Source organism: Scardinius erythrophthalmus (assembly GCF_964197995.2).
Source record: "Scardinius erythrophthalmus genome assembly, chromosome: 14".
Classification (NCBI taxonomy): Eukaryota; Metazoa; Chordata; class Actinopteri; order Cypriniformes; family Leuciscidae; genus Scardinius; species Scardinius erythrophthalmus.
Window position 1 is genome coordinate 16,555,312 of NC_138234.1, and position 15,777 is coordinate 16,571,088.

The 15,777-nt window shown below is 37.8% G+C and overlaps 1 protein-coding gene across 7 annotated transcripts in view; it reads right to left on the minus strand.

Annotated features, from left to right (window-relative positions):
- The window catches only part of LOC308702542 (uncharacterized protein), a 32,427-nt gene that overhangs the window by 2,552 nt on the left and 14,098 nt on the right, over nt 1-15,777 (minus strand). For 2 of the 7 annotated variants that reach the window (XM_081385473.1, XM_081385471.1), the window contains one exon: nt 3,393-3,554. In XM_081385473.1, coding sequence (XP_081241599.1) covers nt 3,393-3,474 — 82 coding nt within the window. In that variant the 5' untranslated portion in view covers nt 3,475-3,554. Of the gene's footprint in view, nt 1-3,392; nt 3,555-4,226; nt 4,413-7,776; nt 9,994-15,777 lie in introns of those variants that run through there. The other 5 variants (XM_081385470.1, XM_081385469.1, XM_081385472.1 and 2 more) reach the window with 4 other exon arrangements.

Here is a 15,777-nt window from a genome sequence, read left to right on the forward strand (position 1 = left end):
CCTGGAACTTACAGTGACCTTTAAGCCACCGGGGTGGCGGCGGCTGGGCTTGGGCCTGTCATCACTGCTTGCAGCTATATTTATGCATTGAAAGTGTTAGAGCTACTGTAGGCCCAACTTGGCTGTAGGCCAATCTAGGACACTGCAGGTACACTAGTTACAATGTTTCACAAAAAAAAAAAAAAGTTTTTTTTGTGTTTGCTTAAAGGTGCCCTAGAATGTGAAATTGAATTTATCTTGGCATAGTTAAATAACAAGAGTTCAGTACATGGACATGACATACAGTGAGTCTCAAACACCATAGTTTTCTCTTTCTTATTTAAATCTCGTTTTTGAAAAACACCCCTGAAAAACAGGCGAATCTCCACATAACACCAACTGTGACGCAACAGTTGGGATCATTAATATGTACGCCTCTAAAAATTTGCATAAGCCAGCCCATGCTCAGTGCCAGGCGAAACTGCACAGCCGAATCATCGGAAGTTCTGCAGGTGAAGAAACAAGCGAGGATCATAGAGAAAATGGCAGATCTATCTATAATCTATCTATAATCTATCTATAATCGGATACCGCTACAGTTTAATTCAAAGTTGTTAGTTGCTCTGCCCATTTCACTGCGGACTGTTTTTCTAACCTGGAACAATATCAAGCAGGCTTCTCTCGGCGTCTCAAACGGACGAAGGGGGCAATTTCAAATAACGTTATATTCCCGCAAGCGGTAAGTAGTGATTTTATTAACGATAATTTACACTGTGTTATCTAGATCCAGCGCGATATTGTTTTTTCCTCGAGAGACATCGTGGCTTGCAGACGAGCGAACAAAGCATGGCAGTTGTTCAGTGTTTGGATGTAACTACAAATGAACACAAAAATATTTTTTTAGCTCCTTCATCCGAGCCTCTGGAGAACCAGTGGGTTATGTGAATTTCTGATGTGTAATTGTTCAAGTCCAGACAGATAATCTTTCTCTCAAAGTCGTTCAACACTGTTTATGCATCAGTAAATCGCGTTGCAGTGATAAGATCTTCATTCACGCGACCGACAGGCTGTCATCTGCTCAATGCTGGAATAGATCTAAATACTTAAAAAACTTATCATGATTCGTTAATCCCGATAGCTGTAATAGTAAAAACTTATAATCGCTGTAATATTAAATGTTTTCCAGATAGCTCTACATGTAATGCCAGATATTTCATATGCAAGCATGTCAGCCAATCACAGCAGTGGGCGTTTACACTGAAGTCTCACAGCAGACACGCCCCTTCAAACAGAGTGTCCAGATCAGGGTATGAAATCAGGCTAGGAAATATGCCTTTTATTTCTAAATTAAAACAAATTTTGATCTAATAAACATACTAACATTATAAGGGCACCCCAGGAAACATTATAAAATAATAAAATAATCCATTCTACGGCACCTTTAAAACAAGCATATTTTGTTGAATGTAGACATTGTAAGTCCACTATTTACTCAAAGATTCATCCATGTACTAATCTTTATCAGTCTCTTTTATTGCAAATTGCTGAAAGCACAAATATATATATATATATATATATATATATATATATATATATATATATATATATATATATATATATATTTATAATAAACTGACTGGCAGGATGCCAACATAAAAAAAAAATCAGAAGAGTAATGAAACAATTAGGGCTGGAATGACGCGTCGGCGTAATCGATCACGTAAATTAGTAAATTTTCATGAAATGTGTCGATTCGTCATGCTATTTATGTTCCCCAATGATGGCTGCTCTGCACGTTCTGTAAAACTGAAATGGCAGACCACAGCAGCACAAGCAAAGAAAAAAAAATCCTGGGTCTCTTACCTCAAAGCTAGGAGATGGCAGCGTACGTATTTGGACTATTACAGTGAAATTTTACACATCACCAGTTGTACGAGCTGCCATGGCTGCGAACTCAGGGCCCAAACGTACTCTCAGCAACCAGTTGCAAAGCATTTAACACTAATTTAAAATATCTAATGGAGGAACTCGTTACTTGATTGAACTCATTTATTTATTATTTAGCTAGACCCTGTCGATAGTGGTAAAACATCACGGTTATATGGAAATTGCCATGTTTGACACTGCTGCTATGCTACTTTAATCTCCTGAATAAACAAAACATTTCACGATTCACACTCGTAAGCAGTTGCTGCTGTAAATCCCCCAAAATAATCAATAGATTTATAGATGGAAAAAATAATCATTTGTTCCAGCCCTAGAAACAATTAGGTGGGAGTATTGGAGAGATTCCAAGAAGAAAAGGAGAAAAAACGTGATGATGAGATCATTGTTTAAAACTGTATGAAAATGTGAGTTGCAAATGCGATTGTGAGTTGCATTGCTTTGTTGTCTCAAACAATAATGTCTGATTTTGACTTCCTGACTCGAGAGATTTATTTTTTTTTTAATGGAGAAGACTTTCTACGACATTCTGATAACATGCCATGCGAAATGAACACTAAAGCAATTTTGTATTTTCGGTTTTGTTTGTTATTTTCATGAAAATGTTTAATTATTCCAGTGAATATGGGTGGGCAATATACCAGTAGACAGATAAACCAGTTGCAGTGTTGCATCATCACAAAGTTCTTTTATTCATGCATTTTAAACCTTGCCAGTTTAAACTTTTTCAGGGCTCTACTGATAAGAGTCTCACATGGAGAGATTGGAATTTATTTGTGTGCCTGAGGTGCAGGGCAGTATTTGACTATTTAAGCGCAATAAGATGTAAAATAACTCAATTCTGTTCTTGCATGTTACTGAATTGAGTTCTTTTTCACAGTTTGTTGCGCTTAAATTGTCAAATTCTGCCCTGCACTTCAGGCACACAAAGAAATTTCAATCTCCCCATGTAAAACTCTTATCAGTAGAGCCTGACTGGATGAGTTAACTATCTAACCTTATTTCAAACTGTTTAAAACAAAGAACGAATATAAAGGGTTAGTTCGCCCAAAAATGAATCATCAGTCTGGGTTTGTCTGATCTACCAGCAAGAAGAAACAAGCCAGCTAACCAGCCTAGTCTCACTTTCAGGAATTCCGAGTTAAGGACAGTAAAAATAATAATAATCTTTATTGTATAAGGTGCTATAGAAATAAAGGTGACTTGAAAGGTCACTTGACTAATTGTTGAAAACAAAAATAGTCGAATAGTCCAAAAAAAAGAAAATTTAGTTTCAGGCTCCATTTTGTATCCAGATCATGGAACGTGTCCCATATATTATTTGCTACTTTAACTATGTTATTTCACAGCTCTTATGACTCTAACAACAACCAAAACATATATTTACCATTACCACTGATTAACTGATAAAGTTTATAATCTTAATGACCTTCAGCATCATTAATGAAGAATCAAGAATAAACACCAACCTCTTTGTTCTTCGGTATCTTCATGTTTTATTCTGCAGGATTCTGGATCATTCATGTTCTCACTGTTCAACTCTGTCTTCATCACTCTTATGCTGCATTTATTGGTAATGTCCTGTAGGAGGAGCTTCACTGACGGTGAATTGATGTGTGACAGAAGCAGATCTGCAAAAATCAAAAATAAATTATTGAATTGATGTGAAAATGATGTGAAAATGAGGAATCAGTCAGTCACAGACTATAACAAAATAAATGCTCTTAAGAAATGTGTATCTAGTAGATATCAAAAGTGGTGATGGTAGTTTGCCTCTCTCTTTTGACACAGATGAAATGAGCTTTAAATGGCACATGTGCTATGAAGTCATCAGGATAATGAATGAGGTGAAAACAGAAACTATTGATATGTGTTTGTGGTAGAAACATTATTTGAGTCAGGATGTATGCTGCTAAAAGAGTATAAAACTGCTTTATAGTATTTTTGCTCACAATCTAATCAAATTTCTCAATAATTTTCTCAAGTAAATTTCTCAATAATACTCAAAATAAACCATCACTAATACATCCAAAACAAATACAAATGACATTCATCTTCAGAGTTTTTTCCACTTCCTTTCTGTTACAGAAATTAACCGTTAACGTTACAGTTATAACTTCCGTACAGCAGCATAATAGGTCAATATGACTCTATAGTTCGATTTTCAAATAAAGTACATTCATAGCAATGAAGGAATTAGATCGTTACACACCTTTAAAATGAAGAGCGCGACAGAGCTAACTTATATTTCAATATTTCCTTTATCAAACTTACTTCATATTTATATAGAGATTCACGTTTACCTTTGTTGGTAGATTTAAAGGGTCCCGCGCGGCTACTCACAGGCTCAATATGAAGTATTTGTCAGTAACTCTTCGACTATATTTTTGAATTATAACAACATACAGTAAATAAAGCGTACAGAGCCCCGCTATTTCAGCGATTACGTCCTCGTACTCGTCTACTACTTCTTTTTCTTCTGGTGTTTTATGGCGGCTGGCACACCAACTTAAATGGTGCATTCCCGCCACCTAATGGATTGGAGTGTGGAGCACATAATGGTTGGAAAGTTGGGAAACAACAGGGGACATGTACCCGTCCTATGTAATCGGTTGTGTTTGTTTACATCTGTACCTTTCCCGTGATTAAAAGTACAGCTTTTAGGTTGTTTCCATAGCACTGTTAGCTTGACCTGTGGATACTTTTTTCCTGGTGAAATAGAATGAGGTTGTGATTTTGGCTACATCATATACACACATTTTGGATGGTGATTGGAAATACGTTTATAATAAACAATAACAAATATACTATTGGAAGGCATTTTCTGCCAAATTTAAATAAATAAATTAAATGATTAAAATGAAAAATCACGGGCATCTTCAGGTGCCAGAGAAACTGTTCAGAGTAAGTAACCGGTAGGCCATGTTAGTTATGATGTTAGACTATGAAGAATTGGCATAGAGATTTTCCAGCAGCTGTTAATAGTGAGACTCATGAAACCAACTTTACAGAATCAACAGCAGAGATCTGACCTAGTGTTTGAGGTAGAAAGGGATTATTTGAGTCAGGGTGCTGCTAAAAGAGTATAAAACTGCCCTGTATTAGTATTATTACTCACAATATGCGAAGAATAAAATTTTCACAGCTCTCAGTCAGAAGAGTTTGGCGAGCGACGATACATCTTCTTACTGGTGGGTCACATACCAGCTTTTTAGGTTCATACCATTTAGGCGCCCCCTCCTGTGCTTGAGAGTGAAGTGATTTCAGTATAGGTGTACATGATGAGATCCAAAGACATAATAAATACATAGACGTCCTATTGGCCGCTGGATCGTACGTAAACGGCGCCGCCATATTGTGGAGGGCAACTTTCCCATATGTCTCATAACGGGAATTGAGAAAAATGCCTGCTTGTGTGCTACTTGGGGCTGTACATGTCGCCCGCACAATTGAAAACAGGTCGCGGGAAATTACCTTTCACAAGCAAGACTGAACATTTGTTTCTGGTTGTATTTGGTCATTATATACTAATAGTAACGTTACTTGGCCACTGGAGTCAGTCAGAATAAAATCGCTAAATGTCGCTAGTTAACTTAGCCGTGAAAGTTGAAACATGAGTTGAAATTATTTATATTATAGCTTATAGCTATAATATATTTTATATTATAAAGTAAATGTCCTGAGATCTAAATATTCATCTATATTTTCTTAAAACCAACTTTTATTACAAGTACTTGTTTCGGGTACTAGTCACTATTTCATTTACTTTTTTATTATTGTCTACATTATTCTGCTATTGATATTACATTGTTTTTGCTGTTATTATTATTATTGTTATAATAATATTATACCACTTGCGATAAATCTATTTTATGCTGTTAAATTATTGTACTATTCTCACTAGTCACTATTTAACTTATTAGTTTTTTATTGTCTATATTCTATAATTGATATTTCATATTCTATTGCTGTTATTATAGTATTATACATAAACTATATGCTATTATCAATATATTATTATACTTATATAATTAACCTATTCATTACTATTTTATTTGCTGTATACTGTTTGTTTATTTTATTGACTATACACTAAACTATTTACAATTACTTCTCACTTTATCTTATATTTACTATTTGCAGTGCACTGTAGTTGTACCATATCATATGTATTACCAGAAAGGTAATAAAATCACAAAATCGACGCCCCTCCCACGATTGTTGATTGACAGGAGCGTTTCAACACAGCCCCGCCCTCGCTCGTGAGCGAGCTGTCAATCATAGCCCGCGCGGACCGGCGCGTCATTGTTGATAGCTGGAGCACTGTCTATGAGCAGAATGGCTTCTAAGCGATTGTGGTGTTCTGTTCTTGGGCGTAATAAGGAACACAGCAGTCATTTTGATGTTCCTAAATCTGAACCGCTGAAGACGCAGTGGCTGAGTTTGTTTTCTAAGGGAATATACCCCACGATCAACGTCAATGCTTTCATGTTTGCGCGAATCATTTCACCAGACTGCTTTACAAACGAGGATCAGTAAAAAGCTGGTTTTGCTAAGAAGCTGCTCCTGAAAAAAGGATCGGTACCAACTTCGTGTTCCTGCTGCACCTCCAGAAGAACTGAAGTGAGTGTAACGTTTTATTAAGCTTTATATTAATCTTTATATTAATCTTTGCAAATCGCTTACACACTTCACGATGAATACAGCTATTTTTACACTCAGGGTACACTACGGCATGTTTTCTATGTATGACGTTCTCAATATAATTCATAATCCCACGTTTATAATGACCAATGGGTTATGGTTATTGTGTTATTGTGTTACAAACGGTGTACGTTGACAAAGTACTTTGTCTTGCACTGTTTTGTATATTATAAAAATGTCTACCTGTATTTACTTAATGAAACTGTAATACACTGTAGCCATTTTTATTAGATTTTTAATTTCCTGGTATCAACAAGTCCTAGTACCCAAACAAAATGAACTATTATTCCAGCTTGTCTTAATTTATACAATACGTTCATTATTTCTATGAAGTTGTATGAAATGTTTGTAGGTTGGGAAGTGATGCCATTGAATCCGAACAAATCACAACCTTATTTAGCATCACTTCTTCTACCCAACAAAGTGCCATTTGAATTGATGCGTAGTGGCCACACCACTGCAAATTCAGAGCCTTGGAAAGAGTTTGGAGACTTGACGTGGGGTTAAAAGATGATGGACATCAAGACTAATACCTGATGCAGGCGAACCAGGCTGGATTATGTTGCACCAGACAGGCGAACCACGCAGAGCTCATGTCCTCCGTCACTTGCCGGTCGCAACCAGTCAGCGCATGCACAGAGTTTTCAGCAACGGATAGTAGTGACTGCCTTCATGTAGCGTATGTCCCACTTGGAAAACCTAACCTTTTTTTTTCTCCCGCCCTCTTCCGTTTCTCTCTCTTTTATATTAAATTTCCTCTGAACTTCCTCATTGGTTTCCGCCCATTAGGAAAGAACCGGTATGGACGTTTTCCAAATCACCACAAAGTGGTAAAGAACAGATGCTCTTTCTCTGTACACTACTGTCTGTTTAGTGATAGAAGCAAGTTTAGTCAGTCTGAATCATAACAATGACGGGTCTTACAAAATTCAGCTCATTTTTATAGTTCCGTCTGAGATTATTATGAATTGTCTCTAAAAACAAACAATTCAGAGATTTAAAAAATATGTTTGATTTAATGCCTTAACCAAAACAGCTTTGCTTGCCATGACCATGATTTGGGATGATCATTAATGTACTTTCTAGGGGAATTACAGTTAAACCACATAAAGAGACCAAACTGCTCAATGAAGACCAGGAGTCAAAGCTGAAGTTGACAGAGAGTTTACTGAAGACAAAGTTCTTCACACTTCCAAAGGCCGTAGAAAATGAGTAAGAGGATCCAGCCTCGAACTGACTAAAGACACAGAAACACTAGTACATATAATCAAATGGGTAATCCGTTGACATCATACGTACAGAACGTTCTAGCATATATAACTCAATATTTCAGCTAACTGGAAAAGCTGAATAATTGATCAAAGCCTAATGACTAATCTGTGAAAATCAAGATAAAGTCGACTGTATTTTAAGACAGGCACTTTTTTTTATGAAAGATTAGAGAAGTTAATTGAGTGAAACTCTTTCCACATGAATGGCAGTGATACGGCTTCTCTCCAGTGTGGATCCTCACATGTATTTTCAGATATACTGACCGTTTGAATCTCTTATCACAAAGTGAACACTTATAAGGTTGTTCTCTAGTGTGAACTGTCTGATGCACTTTCAGTTCTCCATCTGTAAAAAAAGTCTTGCCACACTCCGGGCAAACATGATCCTTCACACCACTGTGTCTTTTCTGGTGTAATTTCAAACCATTCATCTCACCAAAACTCTTTCCACACAAAGAACACACATAAGGCTTCTCATTTGAATGAACTTTCAGGTGGTTCTTTAGGGAATTAGTCCTAAAGAAATGTTTACCACACTGGTCACAGTTAAACAGTCTTTCTCCAGAATGAGTACGCAGATGTAATTTAAAAACACTTGATTTTTTGAAACTCTTCCCACATTGATCACACGTGTGTGGCTTTGCTGCACTGTGGATTGTCATGTGTACGTTAAGGTTTCCTTTATGTGTGAAACTCCTCCCACACTGATCACATGTGTACGGCTTTGCTCCAGTGTGGATTTTCATGTGTACGTTAAGGTTTCCTTTTTGTGCAAAACTCTTCCCGCACTGATTACATGTGTATGGCTTCTCCCCAGTGTGGATTTGCATGTGTTCTTTAAGGGTTCCTTTTAGTCTGAAGCTCCTCCCACACTGATCACATGCATGTGGTTTCTCTCCAGTGTGAATCCTCTCATGTATTTTCAGATACATTGACCGTTTGAATCTCTTGTCGCAGTATGAACACTTGTAAGGTGTTTCTGTAGTGTGAACTGCCTGGTGCACTTTCAGTGTACCATCTGTAAAAAAACGCTTCCCACACACAGAACAAATATGATCCTTCACACCGCTGTGTCTTTTCTGGTGTAATTTTAATGCGCCCATCTGCCTAAAACTCTTTCCACACAAGTAACAGACGTAAGGCTTCTCCTTTGTATGAACTTTCAGGTGATCCTTCAGGAAATCTGCCCTAAAAAATGTTTTACTGCATTGGTCACAGTTATATAGTCTTTCTCTAGAATGAGAAAGCAGATGTACTTTAAAAACACTTGATTTTATGAAACTCTTCCCACATTGATCACATGTGTACGGCTTCTCTCCAGTGTGGATCCTCATGTGTTCACTAAGGGCTACTTTTCGAGTGAAACTTTTCCCACATTGATCACATGTGTGCGGTTTATTTCCAGTGTGGATTTTCATGTGTTCAATAAGGGCTCCTTTTTGTGTGAAACTCTTCCCACACTGATCACATGTGTGCGGCTTCTCTCCAGTATGAATTTTCATGTGTTCGTTGAGGGGTGCTTTTTGTGTAAAACTTTTCCCGCATTGATCACATTTGTATGGCTTTTCTCCGGAGTGAATTTTCATGTGTTCATTAAGATTTCCTTTTTGTGCGAAACTCTTCCCACACTGATCACATGAATACGGCTTCTCTCCAGTGTGGATCCTCATGTGATCGTTAAGGTTTCCTTGATATGGGAAACTTCTCCCACATTGATCACATGTGTACGGCTTCGCTACAATGTGTATTTTCCTGTGTTCCTCAAGATTTTCTTTTTGTGCAAAACTCTTCCCACATTGAGAACATGTATACGTCTTTTCCCCAGTGTGGATTTTCATGTGTTCGTCAAGGTTTCCTTTTATTGTGAAAATCTTATCACACTGATCACATGCATAAGGCTTCCCTCCACGATGAAATTTGATGTGAAGATTAAGATTGTGCTCGCATGAGAAACTCTTTCCACACTGTGGGCAAGTGAAACATATTTTGGCTTTTTTTTTCAGTGAGGGACTTAAGGATTTTTCTTCAGTTTTGACTTGATGTTTCTCTCCCGCTTCAATCAGTTCTTCAATCTCCTTGTTCTCTTCTTTCAGGTCTAAAAATGAAGGTAAAAAAATAAATAAAGTTTCAAAAGTTTGCTTTTCAGTAAAGCATAAAAAGAGAGAAATGTGAAAGGAAAATTACATTTGAACTCTGACATAATAGAAGCAATTATGAACATGTTGATGCATTCATTTGAATTTGGTATGTTTATGAGAACTATTGAGTGTTTGATTACCTACATTTTACACGTCAGGGTAAAAATAGTTTTTTCACAAAGAATTTGCAAAAATTGTGAATCAGATTAGCCTGGCTAACGTCAGACCTCATCTCATTGAGACGTGGTCTGGGAACCACATGTTAATTTTCTCGTATTTGAGGCGTGGTTTACGAATGCCCAGAGCCATTTATTGGGCACTACAAATGTCTATCAAATGCGCCTGTACATAGCTCATAGCCAATAGTTTCAATTATACCAGATGACGTATGTAGAGCGACAGAAATTTGATGAGGAAGAAGACGATGGGTCAGAGATTTGTGTGTACACGATGGCGTTCAGCGACTAAACTACTTAGAACACTATCTAAGGCTGCATCGAAAGGTAACTTCGCGTCTGTTGCCATGTTGGATCCATAGATATAAACAAACTGCTTCGGTGTGTCGCATAGACGTCGTCATCGTGTTGCTACTCCCTCCCCGTTCTGTGATTGGTCCCCTCGCTGAGGCGAAAATCTGGTCCATGGAATCCAGGCTGCCTAGCAGCGTGAATAAAATCGCGCTGCACAAAAGGCAGCATGGGGAAACCCAGGCTAGAACCAGATATAAATAAAGGTAAAATAAAATAGTTCAGACAAATATTTAGTCAGACTTCCTGATGGTTGCCATCAGTATAAACTTTGTATAAATCAAAGTATGATTCGTTGAAAACCAAAAGTAAAAGAAAATTAAATTTTAGGCTCAATTTTGCACCCAATTCATGGAAAGTCATCCAGATAATATTTGCTTTAAAGCTGTAATATACTGAAGAGTTTTTGGTTTAAAATGAACAAAAATCAATAAAACAATCAGTGTTTCTCATTAATTACCTACACTTGCATTTTTTCCTAATAATAACAGAAACAACTTCCTATACTCTGTTGTTTCTGGTCATAAAAGACAAGAGAAATACATCATTTGAAACAATTTAGAGGGTATAATTGTAAAGTGTAAACTCATAATAACAACAAAACGTTGTAATGTGGTAACAAAGAAAACAAAACAGCAGTGTTTACCCTACAATGTATTGAGCGCCGCTGCAAAATCTTCACATGATCAGAAATATCACGACATTCACTTCATTCACTTACACAACTAAAAACATTGAGACATGGCGACCGGCGGCGCTGCTAATGCGGTGGCTCTGAATCCAATTGTTGACAAGAAAGGAGGAAAGAGCCACATATGGAAATATTTTCGATTAGGTTAATGTCACATTGCCATAAGGGGCCGTTCACATAGGGCGTTTTTTGTGCATGCAAATTCATTATTTCAAACGTAGGCAATGCGGCGCTCGCTTTTTCCAGGCGGCCTCTGTTCGTGGTTGCATAGCAACGACAGACGCCACGGGAGAGCAAGTGCTTGTGGAAAGGAGAAAGCGGTACGAACCGCGAAATTGGTACTCAGAACCGTGCATCTTCCAGGCATGAAAACTCCTCACCTTTCGGCGAAATTCGCCGTTTTAAAACCTAAAAGGGTCACCTACGTGATTTGTGCAGATCCGATGAGAAAATATTGAATGGGGGTGGGGGGGGGGGGTCGAGGTCGAGGCCAGCATTTATCCCCTATAAAGTTACCATAAACTTCGCAGCTTTAAAAAACAATCATCATTCCTAATGCCGAAACATGACAGCCAATACGAGTCAGAGTAACGGGCAGAAATGTTTTCAAAGTCTTTTACACCGCGAGTCTGACAACTGGACACACTGCCGAACATAGAACCGCACGTCGGAAAGCAAGCCTGAGGTAAGTTAGCTTACAATGTTAACTGTCCTGTCAGATACAGACAGCGATGTTGCCAATGTCATTATTTTTACATTTTGACATAGAAGTGGGCGAGATAATATCGCGAGCGGGCGCGGGCGCCGTGAGCGCTGAGCGAGCAGGAAACAAGTAACAGTTAGTGCAGTGTTATTCATTGCGCGGCTCGCGAGCCTCAAGTGGCTCGCCAAGCTTTAATTTGTGGCTCGCATGGCGGTAAATAATACGGTGATATGATAATGCATTCACTAGAGATATTTCATAAAAACATTAATAACAAGTAGGGCTTTAACATTACCCGTTAAAAACTCACAGTGTCAGCTCTATTACAAATAATTTCGATTGGATTGAAAGGGGTGGTTTATCGAGAGAACGTGAAAAAACTTGATCGATTGAAAACCGAAACTGAAAGGACGACGTATGACGAGCTGAACGAGCTGTTCTCGTGATGAATAAAGTGTCATATAAATGAGTCCAAAATGAGTCCATCACATAAATGAGTCCAAAATGAGTCCATCACAGTGATCCAAAAATCCTGTGCAAAACACTGGTAGCCTAATACTATGTCAATGCAGCTTACATGTTTTTTGGGGGGGTGTTCATCACTGTGGAGTATAGTTCAATTCTATTAATAAATGACAAATTTGTACTAATTTCATCTGTTCGTGTTAACTGTCACGCGTTACTCACTCATTACATTTATTTGGGGGGGGGGGGGGCTGGGTATGCCGCCTTCTCACCTTTTTTACCCCTGACCTGTTTTCATGCCTGATCTTCATTGGTATTGGTACAGAATACAGAAATTTTGGTACCGTGACAACACTATTAGATAGTTATAAATGGGCTAATCACAAACAGACCTTTTCTACGTTTAAGGCATTAAACATACTGTAGGCTACATTCTCTTATCACTAAGTAGAAAGACGTGTTCTGATAACTTCCACATTCTCTGACGACAAAACGAACAGTCACTCAGGCGCACTTTAATAAAGTAGGTCAGCTACGTTAATATTGAGGAAGGTATGTAGTTGAATAAGGTTAGGATAGCTACGTTAATATTCTTTAGCAATATTAATTAGTTAATAGCAATATTAATAGTCAAAGGTGTTACAGTCTACCGTTTGCTTTTTATTTTATTGTTTGCCATCTCATCCAGTAGCGGCCGCTCTAAACGTATTGTAGCGTAGGCCCATTACCAAATCAAGCGAATAATAGCTAATAGCCAGCTTGTTTTGAAAATGGAAGATAACGACAAGAGACCACGCTGTAATTCCTGCCTATTACACACACACACACGACCCACAGAAAAGACGTGTGTCAATATCGAGTTCTCTTTCGGGCTTGAACAAACCACAACACACAAATTATGCGAAGTGTCCGTTTTGTCGAGTGTCCTCATAAGAGCAGTCTTAAATTATTTAAATAAAGTCTTAAATGAACGTAGAGATGTGAGAAAATGCGACGCGTGTCAGATCGCGTCTCTGTCCGCAGCGCCTGGTCTTAAAGTGTCATTAATGTTAATCAATGAACAAAGGTAAGAGAGTACATTACTCACTCAGACCCAGCGCCAGGAGGATTATTATACCAGTAGCCTAATCATGAATGCACTCCGCTATCTTTTAACACATCTCCGGCGAGCGGCTTTTTCGCGCAATGAATCAAAGTTGTTCGTTAACTTCATTTTACTCGTAGATATTCGAATATATTCGAATACATTGCTTGATATTCGATATCTGTTTGAATTAGATTTTTCTCAAAAGTGACAGCCCTAGTGTTTATTACAAATGATTTATCTGTGCACTTCATTAATTTTTAAAAATTCATGTGCCCATATATTCTTTAATCAAATATGTTATCCTTCCCTCCCCCCTCGAAACGACTTCTCTTCTCGTCATGTGCTATGAGGGTGTGGCAACTCCCCTCAAACTGTTGGTCTGCTATGAGTAAAACCATGCCCTCTGTTCAATATTTCGTTTCATTTGGAAATACATCAAAACACTGGAGAAAAGTTGTTTGTAACTTCCGGTTCATGGCGACTTTAAGGCTTAAATTGGCTATACATTATGGCTTTATTAAAGGCTCATTATGGTTTAGTACTCTCACCAGTATATTTAAGTAATTAAATTAAAACCATTGTGATTAGTGGTCGTTTATACGAATACTAGTCAAAAAGATAAATCTTTAGTCAGGGTCAACCATATTAGGGGTGGCACGATCCGCCTTTTTTGCCTCCGATACCGATTCCGATACCTGGGATTCAGTATTGGCCGATACAGAGTACCAATCCGATACTAAAATAATAATTCAAAAAAGTGCTGAATTACCTAATAAACTGTATCTGTATGCTTGACTGTGGGGAAGAGACTGTGATTATTCTTTTGAGAAAGGCTTTTAAGCTTGACTTAAACATTATTTTACTAACTAAAACAAAAAAAGGACAAAATATATAGGCTACTATATAATTAAAAAACATTTCTTTTAAAATTTTAAGCGCAGCTTTTTAATGAAGCAGCAACATATGATAGATAGGACAGAACAACTAAAGCTATCAATAAACTTTCGTTGCTCAAAAGTATTGTAATATGAAAGGCTCCAAGCGGCAAGAAACGCTTATGCGCATTTCGTGCGCAGAATGATGCGCTTGAAGCGACATGGAGTCACAGTGCACAGCGACAGCACTTCGCATTGAAAAGTTCAAAGCACAAAGGGAAGAGATATTGATGCGTAGTGTTATATTATGCAATTAGTTTGAGCCTTTTAACAGTTTTAATATCTGAACAGTAGTGCTCTCTACTCCAGTGTTGTGATCTAACAGGCATCCGGGAGAAAGTACCGTGAAACTCTACGGAAAGTACGGTCTCTCCCACCCCGAAACGCGGGCGGGATTTGTATGTGAAAATCTGGCAACCCTGCGTGATGCGTGTTGCTCATCTCTCTTTACGGCATGTCTCTCAGGTGTTGTTAAGCCTTTGTATGACAATTTAGGACTAAGGGACGTGATCGTATCGGATCGGGTTATACTCCCGCGATTCATGCAATATCCGATCCAGTGATTTTGGCCAGTATCGGACTAATACCGATACCGAATATCGGATCGGCGCACCCCTAAACCATATAAATAAGCATATAGTCTGTTTGCACTGTGTTTCAAAATGAAGAGCGCACTTTGTTCAGGCAATCAGCTTGTGATCGGTATTTTCCACAGCTCAGAGCGGATTATTTCACAATGAATGAATGCATTGAACTCCATCTCTGAATGTGTTGTGAGTTTAGCATGCAACGTAGTTGGCACCTGTGATGGATTTCTAATGAATAAAATAGTAAACTGTATATCAAACTAATCATAATCCAAACATCTAACCTTACTTCTCCTTTAGGCCTAACATATAACAATTGAACAAAATGTACTCTGAAGATTGTGTCGAAACCAGTGTAAAATTCTGAGATGCTGACCAGACAATATCAAAAATATACTGTCGAGAATAGTCTCACATGACATATTGAGTAATCAACTGAACTTCTAACCTTTTCCATTTTTTTACTGATTTGAGATCTAAGTTTGCTTCTACCTAGTAACAGAAGGGTTTGCATATGAAGAACCAATCAAATTGTAGGGAAATTATGTAATGTATAATGTCATTTTTGCCATGCTCCTATTCTATAAAAACTGTTGTATTCTTTCTGCTGGTGGGATTATCTCTGAAATTTGTCTGAGATCCTTCGGCTGTGATTAAAGCATATTCGAAGGCATTGTCTGGAGTCTGTCTAGTTAATGCTGCAGAGCATGTTAATTGGTGAAGATTACTAAACACTTTGATAGTGT